This window comes from Phyllopteryx taeniolatus, chromosome 20 (genome assembly GCF_024500385.1).
Source record: "Phyllopteryx taeniolatus isolate TA_2022b chromosome 20, UOR_Ptae_1.2, whole genome shotgun sequence".
NCBI classification, from domain to species: Eukaryota; Metazoa; Chordata; class Actinopteri; order Syngnathiformes; family Syngnathidae; genus Phyllopteryx; species Phyllopteryx taeniolatus.
The window spans coordinates 4729345-4746895 of NC_084521.1; the positions used below are offsets into that span (position 1 = coordinate 4729345).

At 41.4% G+C, this 17551-nt stretch overlaps 2 protein-coding genes across 23 annotated transcripts in view; both read left to right on the forward strand.

The window, feature by feature from the left end:
* ncoa2 (nuclear receptor coactivator 2) overlaps positions 1-8162 on the forward strand; it is a 53129-nt gene extending 44967 nt beyond the window's left edge. For 4 of the 20 annotated variants that reach the window (XM_061758084.1, XM_061758083.1, XM_061758087.1 and 1 more), the window contains 6 exons: positions 14-346; positions 595-672; positions 749-1214; positions 2208-2391; positions 2476-2623; positions 3310-7255. In XM_061758084.1, the coding sequence (XP_061614068.1) occupies positions 14-346; positions 595-672; positions 749-1214; positions 2208-2391; positions 2476-2623; positions 3310-3321 (1221 nt within the window). In that variant the 3' untranslated portion in view covers positions 3322-7255. Of the gene's footprint in view, positions 1-13; positions 347-594; positions 673-748; positions 1215-2207; positions 2392-2475; positions 2624-3309; positions 7256-8030 lie in introns of those variants that run through there. The other 16 variants (XM_061758088.1, XM_061758089.1, XM_061758091.1 and 13 more) reach the window with 13 other exon arrangements.
* Positions 8127-15307, forward strand: prdm14 (PR domain containing 14). 3 transcript variants are annotated; one of them, XM_061758099.1, is made up of 9 exons: positions 8127-8266; positions 9210-9822; positions 10635-10682; positions 10748-10947; positions 11255-11522; positions 11597-11799; positions 12714-12815; positions 14319-14538; positions 14811-15307. In XM_061758099.1, the coding sequence occupies exons 2-9, from the start codon at positions 9228-9230 to the stop codon at positions 14969-14971; spliced, it is 1797 nt and encodes a 598-aa protein (XP_061614083.1). In that variant the 5' UTR covers positions 8127-8266; positions 9210-9227; the 3' UTR covers positions 14972-15307. The 3 variants fall into 3 exon arrangements, with proteins under 3 accessions (XP_061614083.1, XP_061614087.1, XP_061614086.1); XM_061758103.1 differs by having other exon boundaries at positions 14815-15307; XM_061758102.1 differs by having other exon boundaries at positions 10748-10911.
* Positions 15308-17551: the final 2244 nt, after the last annotated feature.

Here is a 17551-nt window from a genome sequence, read left to right on the forward strand (position 1 = left end):
CTCCTTGTTTTAGGTTTCCATACCTTTTCCACGACCCTTTCAGAACCAGACGCTAGACCAGGACCAGTTCCCGCAGGACCCATCCTCTATGATGCTGGAGCAGAAGCCCCCCATGTACGCCCAGCAGCAGTTTGGCCCGCCTCAGTCCCACATGGCGCAGAGGGGCTACCCTGGCGCGCCCATGCAAGAGCCGGGCTTCCACCCCATGGCAGGCCAAATGGCTCCGCGTCCCGGTTACCCGATGATAAGGATGCCGGCCCGGGCGGGACTAAGGCCCAGCGGAGTGGTCCCCAACCAGCCCAACACGCTTCGGCTACAGCTGCAGCACCGGCTACAGTCGCAGCAGGTTAGTAATAGTATTGATTGAGGTATGTATGTTATTATTAAAGGTGTAAAAGGAAGACCTTAATCATGCTTAAAAATGAGTTAAGTTTAAGTTCTCCCGTGATGAACAAAGGTTCACTGTAGTGGTAGATTTCTTCAAATATTGTAATGTTGAGCTTGATATTAAAAAGTGTCCAATATGGCTTCCTCAGGTCTGCAGACACCTTGTAATTGTATGTTTTTGCTTTCTATTACCTTCCTTCCGATCAGAACCGACAGCCAATGATGACTCCGATGAGTAGCGTGTCAAATGTGAACCTACCTCTAAGATCCAATGCTCCCAATCAGGTAAGCCAACAATCCAGAATGTCCCAAACAGCCCTCGCTCGAGACCATGGGCTCACCTATGTGGTCTCCCTTGCAGGGGACCATCAACGCCCAGATGCTGGCGCAGCGTCAGCGCGAGCTGTTGAGCAACCACCTGCGACAACGGCAGCAACAGCAGCAGCAGGTCCAGCAGCAGCAGCAGAGGAGCATGGCCATGCGGGCGCAGGGCCTCAACCTGCCGCCCAACATGAGTAACCCGCGGATCCCCCAGGCCAACCCCCAGCAGTTCCCCTACCCGCCCAGCTACGGTACCGGTACAGGCCTGGCCTCGCCACCTCCCCCTAGCAGCCCCTTCTCCTCCTCCTCGCCTCTCTCCTCCCCCAGCCTGCCGTCTCTCCCCGCCAACCCCCAGCTACACTTGCATGGCACCTCCTCCTCTTCCTCTTCCACCTCCTCCTCCTCCCAGCAGATGATGATGGGAAACACAAACATGATGGGCGGACAGTACGGGGCGGTACTCAGCCCCCAAATGCAGCACAGTGCCTTTCAGTTTCCCAACTCAGGTACTGCTCCCGCAACCCCAGTCCCCCCACGCACACACAATTCACCTCAATACTCCTTTGTGTACATGGATGTCCGCACCATCATCGCTTTATTTTTTATTTTTTTTAATCCCCTATGTCAGTGAAAATGAATGCAATGGCCACTTTAAATCAAAATAGCCGCCTTCCTGTTCAATGTGTCAGGTGGTGAAACTGATGTCAGTGGCCAATTTTATCTAACTTTCCTGGGGATCGTACTGACGCAGTATTGGGCCGTCGTGTTCGGAACCCCAAAAATATATACGCTTTGAAGAATCTGTGAATTTTTAGGCATGCTAAGACCCACAAAAACGCCATTGGTCATTTCCAAGAGGAGCAGCCACCAATAATTTAGATGTTATATACTTTCTGGCCACCCGAGGGCGCGCTAAGCAGAGAAATCAAGCTCCATCCATCCATCCATTTTCAACACCGCTGATCCTGGTTAGGGTCGTGGGGCGCTGGAGCCTATCCCAGGTGACTTCGGGCAAAAGGCGGACTACACCCTGAACTGGTCCCCAGTCAGACACAGGGCACATATAGACACGAACAACCATTCGCACTCACATTCGCACCGTCACAGAGTGGGAAGTGAACCCACGCTGACCGCACCAAAGTCAGGCGAGTGTACCGCTACACCATCAGTGACCTAATCAAGCTCCAGTTAGTCATTTTGAGCACGATGGCCTGTTTCCCTCTGTTACCCAGTTAACTGTTTTTCCACAATAGAATTTCACAACAGCCCGAGTTACACAGTATGTCCTGTCTTTAATCTTAAATCATAAATATTCATATTTACCCATTGGAATCCCATTCATTTTCCTTTCTAACCTCATCGCTTCCCTCCCACCTTTCAACAAACATCCCGAATGCCCACTTGAATGCGTTTGACACTCTTTATTAGTAATTTATTATTTATTCATATTATTGTTGTGGTGTCTCCTTGACCCATTTTTTCCTCCCATGCTGTCGCAGCAGGTATGAGCCAGCAAGCAGAGGGTGGCTTCGGGGGTCCTGGTGCGCCGCCCAGCCCCCTCCTATCCCCGCGGGTGGCGCATGCCCAGCAATCTCCCATGATGCAGCAGGGCCCGGGCGGCACCCCTTTCCAGGGCTCGCCCGACATAAACGGGTGGACGCAGGGCAACGTGGCAGGGAGCAGGTAGGGAGGGGAAAGAAAAAAAAAAATGTGAAAAATGAAGGGGGGGTAAAAAACTAATAAAATTTTTGGTCGCCGCCTTTGTAGTATGTTCTCACAGCAGCAGGCCTCACCTCAGTTCACCCAGCAGCAGCAGCAGAATAACGGCAGCATGTACAACGGCGTCACCGGACTGGGCCAGATGGGCGTCACGTCCATCTCCTCGCCCGGCTTACCCTCCATGGGACAAGAGCAGGTAAAGTCGGGTCCATGTCAACTCCCCTATGGCACAGAACAGACACAGGAAGGAAGCGGGTTTTCATGGCTATCCTGCTATTTGTGGGGGGTTGGGAGACTGCGAGTAATCGCTACCCCTACATTCACGTTTAAATATTAAATATACTACAAACTATGATTCCAAGAAACTTTCATATCATTTCAAACTCATTTTACAACCATACATACCCTTAATAAAAACATCGTACAATTTGGCTCGAGAGCATTTTTTTTTTCCCCCCAATCTGGTACTACTTCCATTGCAGTAAAATTGCAGTTCAACATCTTATCTTCTGTTCCCTTTCGGTACCCTTCACATAGAACAGCGCCTTGAGGAAAAGCGAACTTTGACGTACGGTGTGAGGGGCCCTTCTTACTCGCCCTCAGACGCTTTTCAACCCGTTCCGTCGACTCTCGCTGATGTCCCGCCAGGTGTCGTTCACTGCGGCTTCTCCGCAGTGCTTTCAGGGCCAATAAAAGCTCATGAATATTTCAGCAGGTGGTTATAACTACGCCAGCGTCTGGATTTAACTCTCCTGACAGGACAATAGAAACATATTGGCACTTAGATTATGTCAATTATTTACCGTTTGCCCATTAGTGTGTGCATGTTTATGCTGTAAACTGCTTCTGTGTTATTTCACGTTGTCTTTTTTTTCTTTGCAGAAATACTGTTGACTCGTACTGAGTTGGACCTCAGCTGGATCAATTTAAGGAAAGAAAAAAAAAAGTGTACAAACATGTAAGCAACCCACAGCCCTCCAAGATTAAAAAATACAGCCAAGCTTCTGTCTGCATTCACCGTCGTGTGACTTACTGAAGGCCCCCGGGTACTAGGCGGGACCCCCCTCCACAATCCCCTTTTTTCCCTGATGAATGTATTCCTCTCAGCGGACTGCGGCTATTTACAATCTCATCTCAAATATTTAAGAAAGAAGAAAAAAAACAGACTGTCTTGGCGGTTTCTACCAGAAAAACTTTAGCCGCGTTTGCCTTTTTTAAGCTGTTCCTTATTGTATGACGCCGATTATTAATATTATCCGGGGGGGGAGGGGTGGGGGGGGGCGTCAAGAAGATGAAGTAGTGGGAAACACTGCAGAAGAAGAATGATTTGAGGTTTATATAGTGTATTAAATTAAGTTTTATTTTTCTGTATAGATTCCTTTTTAATAAGAATAATTCCTGTAGATGGCTTTATCCTCGTAGCATCCGAGACTTAAGACTATTCTTTGAAGAAGAAAAAATGTCCAAATTGAATGACTTGTACATACCGATGAGTAATACCGTTAATTTTCTATTTATTAGATTTTTTTTTTTGTTTTTGTTTTTTTTTTGTTGTTTTTTTTTGGGCCCCACCCTGCTTGCTCACCGTTTTTCTTCATGTTCACCGCAACCGGTACGAAGCAGAGCAGGGTGAGGCCGCGGTGTATACAGTGTACAGATGATATCGCTTATTGCTTCTCTTGCCTTTAGCGTAGACCACCACCACACAAGACAAGTGGAGTCAACACAGCCATACAATAACTTTGAATTTTTAAAGAAAATGTGCTTTCTATGTTGTCTGGAGTTGGGGGGGAAAAAAAAAAAAACCGCTTCATGCAGGCTGCTAGGTGCATTTTGGTGTCATGTAACTTGAGCAATAACTTTTTTTTGGGTAATTTTTGTACAGTTTCCTAATTGAAAGAAAAGGACACCTTTTTTTTGGGCTGCGTGTTTGGATACAGTATTAAAACTCACACACGTTTTCAATTATGCAGCACTGGCCGAGGCTCTTGACAGACAGACAGACAGCCATATTGAAATGTCCTCAGGCAGGGATTCACCGAAAATGGTGCGTGACTCTTTTTTGCGCCTCACTTTTTTATATCGGTTATATTTCAGGGGTGGGGAACCTGCGATTCTTAAAACCTTTTAACATTAACATTATTGTATATTAACATTTTAACCACCCCAAAATGCTCATAGTGCATAATTAACATTTGGTCCATTATCTATTTTTTAGTCTTATAATTTGCCCCCTTCAAGCGAAATGTATTCGCCTGTGCCTTTCACACGGAACCCTGCCACATCCCGCAATCAGAAGTGAAATGACGTCAGTGTCCGGTGTGACAACTGCTATCAACGCAGCAGACCGGGAGAAGTGAGTGCAGGTCCGTTTTTTTCCTCCACTTTTCCTCCTCACGGAGCCGCTATCCCAATTTCCCATTATGTCTCGGTACCTTTTGCACAGATACAAATCACAGGGAAAAGCTGGCTTTGATAGGAAGTGTGAAAATGGGCTTAATTATGCTACTGATACTACCTCCAAGCCGGGAAATTCACAAGTCGACTTTGACCTGCCGCCGTTCCATGTTGGTACCTTTCACACACGCACACAAAAATCGGTTTTGGTGGAAGTTTGAAATGAGTGTACATTGATCCCTTGTTCATCACGGGAGTTATTTGTCAGATGAGCGAAATTTTGCGGTATAGCAAGTATAAGTAGTGAAAAATCCATATTAAAAGCCTTAAAATACCCCACCTACACACTTAAAACATTCAAACTTTACACCTTATAAATGCTAGCATAAAATGTATAGAAAATACTGTATGTACAGTCAATATAAAAAGTCTACACACCCTTGTTCAAATGCCAGGTGTTTGTGTTGTACAACAAATGACAAAGATTGAATCAATTTTAACACATTTTCTACCATCCTTTTGAGAGGGGAAATAAAAACTGAAAATGTGGTTGCACAAGTGTGCACGCCCTCTAAAACTGGGGATGTGGCTGTGTTCATTAGCCAATCACATTCAAACCCATGTTAAGCTGGAGTCAGCACAGAGCTGCCACCATTTAAAGTGCCTCTGATGAACCCCAAATAAGGTCAGATTTGTTCTAATAGGCTTTTCCTGAAATTTCAGAAGGATCTCATTGTTCAAAGGTATCAGCCAAGAGAAGGATATAAAATAATTTCAAAGGCTTTAAGTCATAAAGTGTAGAAAATATACCCTGAAATTGATTAAAAGATAAAGATAAAATTTGTCAGCTCAGGGGTAGATGCAGAGAGGGCGGCCACAGTATAAGGAGCAGTTGCAGGAATTTCCGGCAAGTACTGGCTGTTTAGTACATGTGACAACAATCTGCCATCTTAATATCACAGATGGAGACCTACCAAAAAGAAAAAGCCAAAGTTGGTGCCAAGGGGTGTGCATATTTTTGCAAACACACAATTGTATGTATTTTTATTTTCCCCCTTGAAAGGTTTCTGTTTGGTTTAGAATTGAGTTGCACGGATCGTAGGTCACATTAAAGGTGGAAAAAGTTTTTAAATGATTTATCTTTTTTTACATCACAAAACCCTGCCATTTGAACAGGGCTGGGTAGACTTTTATCCCGTGTCATGATAAAAATACAAACGTTTGTTCATATTTAAGCCTTAATATACCCCTACGCCACACAGCAGTCACACAGAAATATTAATTTCAATGGGGAAGGGATGATTTGAGTTTCAAGTGTGTTCAGGGAATGAATTAAACTTGTAAGTCAAAGCATCCTTGTACGTAGTCCATTCTGTGTGGGAACATTTCACACAAAACGAATAGATTTATTTTTATTTTATTTTCTACAATTTTAAACTCTTGGAGAACCTTTTTCAAATTAAATCTGGTTCCCCACCCTTTTGATCTATTGCGACGCTGCATGGAGAAAAGCCAAAAATAATAATAATAATCCTCACCCACCTCAATTGGAATTCCCAATTCTGCTTTTTAAAATGATTTGATTTTGATTTTGATTTTTACACCCTTTTAATAATAACGATGATGTCAGGTCAACAGGGTCCAATCAGAGACGGTGTTTGTTGAATGTATCTTGTAGTGCATTCGTTCCGTGTTTTTGTGTGCTTTGACTGAAGGGCCTACGACTTAATTACTAAGTAATTACCATCAGACTTTTATCGACAAACGCTGTTTTTGATTGAATCAGATGATCCTTCTTGAGCTGTTTTTCAGCGCTTTTCTCCCAGCCCGTTGCAAAATTGTTTTCCAAAGAACGTGTGGAGAAGCCATGTGCACGTGCAACTATCACTTTCTTACCCCCAACCCACCCACAAAAAGAAACAACTTTTCCTCCTTGTAATGCCCTTTTGTATTGTCTGCCGATTTCCTAGAGCTACAAATAAAATGTCTAAAAGAAAAAAAAAAGAAAAAAACTAAAATAGCATAATGCCTTAGATCTCGTCCGCTATGACATGGCCGTGTGTATACATTTGTATAGTGACTTGTACAATAAGAATCGGGTGCGACTTTTTGATCCACAAGGAAAACGCTATAATATGTTAAATGTATTATAATAACGGACTTTTTCCCTCTGGAACGCTTGTTTTGTTTTTCCACAGCTGGTGTGTGTGTTGCGTTTTCGCCTGCATTGTTCACAAAAATCACACTGTACCCCCATTGTACCCCGTGTGTGTGTGTGCGCGCGTGCGTGTGTGTGTGTGCGAGCGTTTTATGCAAAATGACATCAAAACACAGGAGAAGTTAAAAACCACAGTTATGCAAGTTGTGAACTAATATGGCTTTGCTGATGCTATTTGCCTTGTAAATAAAGAATTCTGTTATTGAGATTTTCCACAGCGGTGCGTTTTGTTTGTTTCATCCAGCAAATGACTTTTATCATACTAAGTGATGTAATATTTTTGAAAAAAATATTAACTTTCCTCACGAAAGATTGAAAGCCACTTAATCTCATTTTGCATTGTAGGAAATAATTTCAGTCTCAAAAAGTATTTGTTTTTAATTTTAAAAAAAAAATAAAAAAAATATTTAATATTTCAAAACAACAAAAAATTGTTGAATTTAAGAGTTCAAATGCAAAAGCACACATTTCCATTTTTTCATGAATTGAGTCAAATCCAGCCATCTTCCGTTTCACCCCCTCGCAAAAAAAAACATTCAAATTTGATTTGTGTGCTCATAAAACTTTCTTGTGCTCACGAGAAAACTTCCAGTGCACTCATAAAACTTTCTCTAGCTCAAGAGGGGGGGGGGAACTATCTGGTCCGCACGAGAAATGTTTTATTTGTATTCTTTTCCCATCTCCCTTTAGGGGCTCTCTAGTAATCCCCCCAAAATGACAGAGAATAAAAATGTTCAGTGTATTTTAAGGAGGATAAAAACACCCTACAAATACTTGCAGTTGAATTTCATTCACTAGTTCTTAAAATTAAAATAATACTTACCATTGACATGTATGACACGATGTTACTTTTAATTTCTACACTCGCAGGTCACAACATTAGGTACACTTATTGGGCAAAACTGAAGCTTGAGATAACATCAATTGTTGTGGGGGTCATCATCATATGTAAATGTCTACAAGTTAACAGGGTGGGTTGTCCCTGCAGAGAGGAGGAGTGAGTGTTATGAGGCGTTATTGAGATGCATGAGCCAGTAGTCTGCAGGAGCCAATAGAAAGCAGGAAGCAACTTCGTCAGCGGATCAACATGGATGCCCTCAGATGACCGCAGACTCCCAGCACACAAAACACACACTGGTCCACTTGGAGAAGATTCTACGTGTGCGTGCGTGGGAGGATATGACACCAAGCTTCACTGTGGAACGACTCTAAATTGGTCACGAGGTAAGCTTTATTTATTAAAAGAAATGTATTTTATTTTTTTAAACTTTTATTTTGCTGAATTTTTACATTCCTATGTGTATTTTAGTGGATTTTTATCACTTGCAGACTTTTCTTGAAAATTAAATCTTGCATAACAGAAATTAGTGTGAAGGTCTGTAAAGAGAGCAAGTTTACCTCTGCTCTGGTGGGCCTCAATAAGTGTCATGACCCTGATTTGTATCTCTTTGTACTGGACGAATGTTTCCTAAAATACTCCCACACACAGCAGTGATGGATGAGTGTGCGTGCGTGCGTGCGTGCGTGCGTGCGTGCGTGTAGATAAAAAGATAACAAGGAGCTTTAAGATGTCGGTCAAAAGGGCAGTGAAAGTGACAGGATAAGAAAGAAACATTGCATTTTAGTGTGCCTGATGTCCTTTTATTTAAGCAAAATTATTTTCTTCCAGCTAAATTCACTTATTTTTTCATTTTTAGTTCCATTAAAACTTTAAAAAATTGCAAAAACAAAACAAATGAGCAAGTATGTAAACTTAATTTCTTTTGCACTCTTCACAGATGAAAATGACAATGCTTTAAAATTCAAAACGGCAGTGAAAGTGACAGATTCTGGTCAAGAAATTATGGATTTTAACTTTTTCACCCCCCCCCCCACAAAAAAAAATTGACATTTTAGTATGCATGATGTCCATATATTTAAGTAGGATGGAGTTAAACATTTTCTTACAGATAAAAGTATAATTTGTCTCTTTTCTTTCTTTCATTAAAAGTTGAAAAAAAGCAAAAAAAATAAAAATAAAGTGCTTCAAAATGCAAAACGGCAGTGAAAGTGACTTGGTTGTATTAAAAAAATTAATCTAGGGTGAGGTTGAGTTTATCTTAGCAACAACGTGAGCAAAATTAAGTGTTATAGTGCTCATTGATTGTTCCAACATGTCTCCTTCAAGGACACGGCTCCATCCCTCATGCTGCTCACCCTGTCCAGCCTCCCGCCAGCGCCCAAGGACGGGAGCCTCCAGGCGGACATGTTCAAGACGAGTCCCGCCCGGAGCTTCTTCCCCGGCCCTCATCACCACCACCACCCGTACATGGACCTCCTCCCCCGGACTCACGGCCTCCTTCACCCTCTCAAATCCACCTCCGCGCTGATGCTCAACCCTTATCTGCAGCAGCAGCAGCAGCACATGTCAGCCGGCCCGGCGCTGCCTTACCTCGGCCACCTCGCGCCAGGACACCCGCTGTGCTCGTCCAAGACGGAGGACCTGGCCGCAGTGGCGACGGAGCACGCCGCCGGTCCGTTCTCGCTTTCGGACTTGAGTCTGTGCAGTCCGGCCGGCGGGAACGACTGCGGGAGGTCGTCCTGCGCCTCCGCCTCGCCGGCTAAGCTGTCGCTCCGGAACCGGGCTCCGTCCCCGGAGAAGAGAGGTCGCTTCAACTTCAGCGAGGACGACTTGTTCGCCGTCTTGTACGGATACTCGGCGGGCCCCGGACGAGGCGGAGGCGGTGGAGGTGGAGGTGGAGGCCACGCTATATCCGGGGTGAAGCTGCCTGACAAACCAGGTCGAGCAAAAAAAAAAATCATAATTGAAGGGAAAAAAAGGCGTTCAATGATAGTTTAAAATATGTAAAAATACAGATTTTAATTGTCTTCGCTTTTAACCTCATTACCTTATTTTTGCCTGGTGCGCAAATTCTGTATAAAAAGGAACTAATCGGTAATATGTAAAACATACAATTAGTTCATATGAGAGCAGAAAATAAGTTTAAAAACGAGATTTTTAAAGGAACAAATTTGGTATAAAAAATAGTGAAATTAGGGGTAAACGTCAGATAAAAACACTAAACAAATCAGGTTTAAAAAAAAACCAAAAAACACTTCAGTCAAAGAAAATCAACAAATGAGGTTAGAACACAAATCAGAGTTTTTTTAATTTTTAAAAGATAAATTAAGTGTTTAAAAAAATGAACAAATCAAGTTTAAAAATGTATAAATCGAGTAAAGTTAGAATAACTAAATATCAATCATTAAAATATAGGAATAAAATAGCCACATATATTAAATGTTATGTTGTCTCGTGATATTTTTTTTTTTATCTTCGAGCTGTGTTTTAAATTTTTTATACTGAACGTTTATTGTGGCACTGTGTGCCCTTTTAATCCTCTACGTTTCGCACATATTGTCGAACTGACAATAAAAAGCTACCTTGTAACTTGAATATAGACCAATGTATGCAATTTATATTTGTATATGTTTTTTTCTTCTCTTTCTACATACGGTGTATATTTTGAAAATGTGATCCATTTTCTCGTATTTCAACTCTTAATGAATTGATGCCAAATTTGTAATCTGACTAAACCTGATTTCCTTCCAGATTGCAACGTCCTCCCGCTGGACGTGGACGCTCTGGACCTTCCTGAGGGTGAGCCCCCGCCCAAGTCCACTTTTCTGTTGCGTGTCGGAACGTGAGCGACGTTTTCCTTGCAGGTCTGAGCATCGTGCAGGCGTGCTGGGGCAGCGTGTCTCACTGCGGCGTGTTCACCGACGCCAAGAGCAGCGTTCCCAAAGGCACGCGCTTCGGACCCTTCCTGGGCAAGCTGGTCAACACCAGCGAGATGAAAACCTACGACGACAACACCCTCATGTGGGAGGTACGACTCGTCTTGTGGAGTCTTTGGGGCAAAATGGTACAATACTCGCAGGCATATATACTTTATCCTCTACATAAAACGACTAATATTACTGCTACTACTACTACAGGTGGTTGCAACGGTCTCCTTCATTTTACACCATCAAATCTAAGTGTATTGTGACTTTTGACAGTGTATGTGTGACTTACACTGCCCCCTGGTGGCCAAGACACATACAAGACACAATGCCCATTGAATTAAAGCATGAAATCATGATGCACAAACTGTTGAATTCTTTACATTCTGTTTAACGATGTTTTTACAGTTCGCTTTATCTAATTTCGACATCCTCGCTTTTTCGCAGGTGTTCGAGAACGGCCGCCTGAGCCACTTTGTGGACGGGCGGGGCGGCTCGGGCAACTGGATGTCGCTGGTCAAGTGCGCCCGCTTCGCCAACGAGCAGAACCTGGCGGCGGTGCAGGTCAAGGGTCAGATCTTCTACGAGGCCTGCAAGGAGATCAGAGGCGAGCAGGAGCTCTTGGTGTGGTACGGGGACGGCTACGTGCAGTTTTTGGGCATCCCGCTTGCCCTCAGGGGTCACGAGATTAATGACACCCTACCTTCCGCTGAAGGTGAGACCAGGAACCAGAGATGGGGACTTGACTTAAGATGGGGACCGATATAAACTCGTGAATTTTTTCTTCAGATGCCGGCGAGGGCTTCAAGTGTGACCGGTGCGGCAAGGTGTTCGCCTACAAGTACTACCGGGACAAGCACCTGAAGTACACGCGCTGCGTGGACCGGGGCGACCGCAAGTTCCCCTGCCACCTGTGCAGCCGCTCCTTCGAGAAGAGGGATCGCCTGCGCATACACATCCTGCACGTGCACGAGAAGCACCGGCCACACAAGGTTTTCATATATATATAAAAACATACTTTATTGTTAATAGTATTTTTCTTACTTCAGTACAAACTTTCATTGTATTCTAAAGAGGGTCGTCCAGGCTGCTAAGGGGGCAATGGCCCTCCTGCCCTCCCTAGAACCGCCACTGTTTATTAATATAGTTTAATAAAAATGATGATAATAACAATATGGTGCTGAAAGAACAGCTCAAAAATAATTACGTACAATGTTCAAGTTTTGGGGGGAAAAAAGTAATCCAAATTATTCACTGGTGTGATATAGAATTAATCACAACTCCAAATACAACATCATTATGATCATTGCATTAATAATAATAAAATTTAAACAAATAATAAAAAAATAATTCAAATAAAAACGTAAATTTACATGACAGTAAAAGTAAACAATGATAACCTTGTATCATACTACAAATAAATAAAACATTTCAAATTCAAATTATCATACCTGGAATTTTGTTAGGATTCATTGTTCACTGGAAAATTCAGGTTTTCTAAAATAAGAATTATCTGAAAATTGTTACGTCTGAAGTGTTTTAAACAATTATCCACATTATTAATAATCATTAATAGAGGGATTTTTATTGTGAGTTTATATTTGTTTTCCGATATGAAACGTGAATCCTCATGACAGAATTGTATTTGTAAGAAAATCTATTATTCCTTGTGAAAACAAAATTATTATTTTTTTTATTCAGAGAGTGCAATACAACAAATATATGAAATATTATTGTTATAATGTTAAGTAAAAAAAAAAAAAACTATTGTAAGTTTTTATAGAGGCCAGCTTCATCCTGCATTAAGCCTCAATATAAGTAAAAAAATAATAATTAAAAAAAGCTTATTGCGAAATGAAGACAAATGTGAACAAAACTGTGGTTGGGATTTGTTTGTGTGTTGCAGTGCACAGTTTGTGGAAAGAGTTTTTCTCAGTCGTCCAGCCTCAACAAACACATGCGAGTCCACTCGGGAGAACGTCCCTACAAGTGTGTCTACTGCAACAAGGTGAGGAGAAGGATGGACCAAATAAGGAAATGTTTTTTTTTTTTTTTTTAAACGTGACTTTTATTTAATTGTTATTTTGATGTGATTGATTTGTTTGTGCGGTATCGTCACGTATCCACTTCCTGGTTTTACGGCGCATTAATTTTGCCTCGAGGGCCGTGGCTATTGTGTCCCTCCGCGGGCACACTTGCGCGACACACTTCCATGCTAATTATCGCCAGATGTACACGCACCCTTTTGTCTCGCCACATTTTCGTTTAATTTACGACCGTGGAATGAGCAGAAGGCCTTCTTGTCCTTTTGTTCTTCTTTCACTGCACGGTATCTTCACTTCTTTCCCCCTTTTTTTTTTTTTTTTTTACACACTACGGGAATGTTTTGTTGCGTGACTCTTATCACCACTTGACCTGCCCGCGTACGTTATCTCGCTAACTAGGCAATTGTTTTTTCGTAACTTCAAAATGAAATAACGGATATTAATTAAATTGAACTTAAACAAGATGTTTGTCCGTTCAATTTACAATTTCATTTTGTTTTTAAAATGTCATAAATGAACGTTTTGAAGTGGAACTACGTTATCGTCTGATTAAAAATATGAAGAATCGTCGTCAACACTAAAATGAAATGAACCCATTAAATACAAAAAAGTGTATATTTTATTTAAATGTTTTGTTTTCAAAACATCCACAAAAGAAATTAATGAAGGTTCTAAGTGAAACTACTTTATTCCCTGATTAAAAATTAGAAGCCCCAAACCGATAGTTTCTGGTAGCATGAAAATGGAATTAAGCATATTAATGTATTTCCACAATAAATTAACAAATGATTGTATGTTCTATTTAAACGGCGTTTTATTTAGCATGTGTATGATGTTTTAGGCAGCCAGAAAAAAAGACAAATGAAGTAACAATTCAGTGGAGCGCCTTTATTGCCTGATTAGAAATATTAATGACAAGACTTGAAATGATGAGTTTCGATAGCAATAACATGAAATTAAGCATATTAGTCCAACTGAAAAATAAACAATTGCATAAGTTTTACTTTTTAAGACAATCACAAAAGACATCAATGAAAGTTCTAAGTGGAACTACTTTATCACCTGATTAAAAATATTAATAACGAGACTTTTTTTTAACACTAAAATGGAATGAAGCATATTAATTAAATTTAACATCCACAAGAAATTGACATTTGGTTGTATATTTAATTTAATTTCGCAGCTTTTCTTTTTAGACAGCCACATAAAATAGTAATCTCTCGTTTATTGCGAGAGTTAGTTTTCCGGACCGCGAAGTAGCGACCACATATTTTTGGTGATTATTTATACATATTTTCAAGATGTATGAATCTCCCCAGACTCTCATTCTACCACCCAAAACAATTACAGCATCCACTCAAAATCCAGTGATCTGGCAAAATGTGGGCAATATGAAAAAAAATCTTCATAAAACAAAAACAAGTAACTATTTCTAATGTCATTTTTGTCCTCGACCTCCCCTTCAGGCCTTCACTGCTTCCAGCATTCTGCGCACGCACATCCGCCAGCACTCTGGAGAGCGGCCGTTCAAGTGCAAGCACTGCGGCAAGGCCTTCGCCTCCCACGCGGCGCACGACAGCCACGTCCGGCGGACCCACGCCCGCGACAAGCCGTTCCCCTGCGACCTGTGTGGAGCTTCCTTCCAGGAGGAGCACGAACTCAAGTACCACGCCAAAAGTCATAAAAGTAAGCAATTTAAAGGATTTTTGAAACCAAACTTTTTAGTTTAGCTTGGTTTTAAAAGCATTTAAGTGGGATTAATATATTGCTAAACATGAACATAAACATTTTCATTGTGCAGTCATAATGAATGCCTGTCATAAAATGGAAATATGTACAACAGGGTAAAAAGTATTATTATAGAAACTTTTTTTTGTTCTGTTTCTGAGCGTTTGAAAGAAATACGAATAAGAACTGCTTTTTACGTTAAAATGTTATTTTTTTCTGTTTCTTTTAAGACAGGCAAATCTTGGACAGCGCAATTCTCACTCCAGGAAATGGACCCGTGGAAGAATCCATTTTGGAAGACAATCCAAAAAGCCAAAGAAACGTCGACATCAACTTCCAACCTTACACTGGAATAACCCTTCTAAATCCCGAATATCGTCCCTGGAACTAAAAGCCAAACAACTTTATTGTCCCATTTATACGCTTTAAGAAGTGAAATGTTTCTTTTTAGGTAGTTTTAAATGGTAACTGTTGAAGAAAATTGTGCTGTACAGGCTTATTTAATGAGGCACACGATAATTCAAATGATCATGAAAACGTGTCAAATTTATATCAATGTGATTTGTGCTGTGGATTGTGGTTATTATTATTTTATTATTTGGGCTTTGTGTAAAGGAACAATTGTTCTTATTTCATTTTGCCAATTTATAATGTCTGATCCACTGAAAATGTGGGCTCCTTTATTTATAATTTTGACAAATAATGAATAAAAAAAATAATAATCCAAGCATGAGTTGTGTCTTCTGGCTCATAGAAAAAGTAAGTGCATACTCACAGGACACAGCATAAAAGCAAGGAAATCAATAAAACATGCATTTAGAATTTTTTTTTAAAATAAATAATGCCCAGTTTTCCATGCTGAAAACTAACACTGACATTCACCTTTATGTACATTTACAATAAAATGTCTGACGCTGCTGTAAGAAGGATGGTGTAAAATGAAACAAGTCCCCTTGGAGCAAATGAATGACAATAGTGTGTTGTGCTGGGAGCTGCTCTATTGCCACCAGCACAATGAGAAGCAGCCTGACGGACATCTGCCCTCACACTCTGTCGCCACATGTCTCCCTGGTGGACTGATAGCCAATAGCCAGATATCCACACTTTCACATAGACACCGATAGATGCAGTGATACATAGATATCATTACAACGATTCAAAGATACATTGGCACATAGATATTGATGTATTGATCTCGCTTCAGTTCATACTGCGAACCATTGAGGCGTATTGAGAGTGATACGTAGATAAATAGCAATCGATGTATGAATGCACAGACATCACAAATGTCAGGAAAAGCTGACTAGAACAGCTGAACATTCTTTGGGGTTAATCACAGGCACTTAAAACAGTGTGCCGACTGCCATCCAACATGAGTTTGAATGTGATTGGTTAACGCAGCCACATACCCAGTTATAAGAGGGTGTGCACACATGTGCAAACACTAAGATCCATTTTGTGTTAGGTCTTCATGGAAAATGCATATTAAGCCATAGGACACCTAACTGTAAAGACATTTTGGTATTTAAAAAATAAAAAAATGTATTTGAAAAACACTTTTTTTCCCCCCCTTAACTACAATAATGATCTTTTGATGGATAGCAACTGCCAATAATTCAAATAGTCATATCAGTAAAATGAATTGATTTTCAAAAGGAAAGGCAGTGGGCCGTGTTTTCACCATCACCGTTATTGATGAAATTATATAAAAACGACCCAGCTAGATGTACTGTACCGTATTGTATGTATGCAGTAAGCGGACAGCGCCATTGACGGCTGGCCGGGCGGACGGCCGGCTTGTCGGGGTCAGGGGTCACCTTCAAATAGGACAACTACGGAGGCTTAAACAAGTACATGATTGGAGTGGACCCTCCCTCCCTGCCATATATACGACCCCCCGGGGGGGCCTTCGCCGGGACAACAGGACCCCACCCCCACGAGCTCCTCCACTTTGTGGCGGGATGTGACGAGAGACAAAGGAAAAGAAAGGCGAACCAGAAAGGAGGAGAAAGAGAATGACAATCAAATAGGAAGATTGTTAGCCCCACATTAGCCCCGCCCTTAGTGGTTCATGATTGGTCCATTTACACATCACATCAGTGCTATGTCTATATTCATTTGATATTGATATTAGCACAACAGCCAATACAAAGCGATCACAATGTTTTATTTGTTATGTCTACTTTGTGCTAAGCACAAGTTATTTTCTGTACACTATATTGTACAGTGGTGCCTTGAGATACAAGTGACCCAACTTACTTAATTACTACTTCATTTTCCCAGATACTAGCTGTCATTTGGAGGGTTTTTTTCCCCTTTGATTTGCGAGCTCCTCTCTCGGCTTCTCAGTACAGCAGTAATATCAGTTATTCTTCACAGAGGATAAAGAATATATGACCGTGAGTACTCTTATATTGTCTGTCGACAGTAGTCAGATATCCGTTGCTTAAAGGGTAACAACACTATCACATCGATGCTAATTGTTAGCCTGTTGGTGTCTATGGGGCTTCCCATTGCATGTTAGCCTTAAGCTAGCAGAGGCTATGTGGTTTCTTTAAATACACAACATGTAATTCTCAGTTTTATGTTTAGTTGGACAGTAAACTTCAACTAGGACAGGCAATAAACCGCTTGAAGCCACTTTCTTTGAAGAATATTTAACAATTACACCTGCCAAACTGTCACGTTGTGATGCGAGTTGAGTCACCTGCCGACATACAGCACTCGCAAGTCAAAGCAAACATTTGACAGATCGTCGGCTATTTTCGGTATCGCCGCCATCCCAACTGATTTCTATCGTGTAATGTATTCATTTTGAATCACACACCAATGAAAAGAAGGTAAACATGACTTCTTTCTGGCGCTGGAACGAATTAATTGCATTTCAATGGGAAACATTACCTCCGTTTGCAAACGGACTCACGGAACCGATTAAAATAGAGTATATCTGTACTGTTTGGGGGTAATTGTT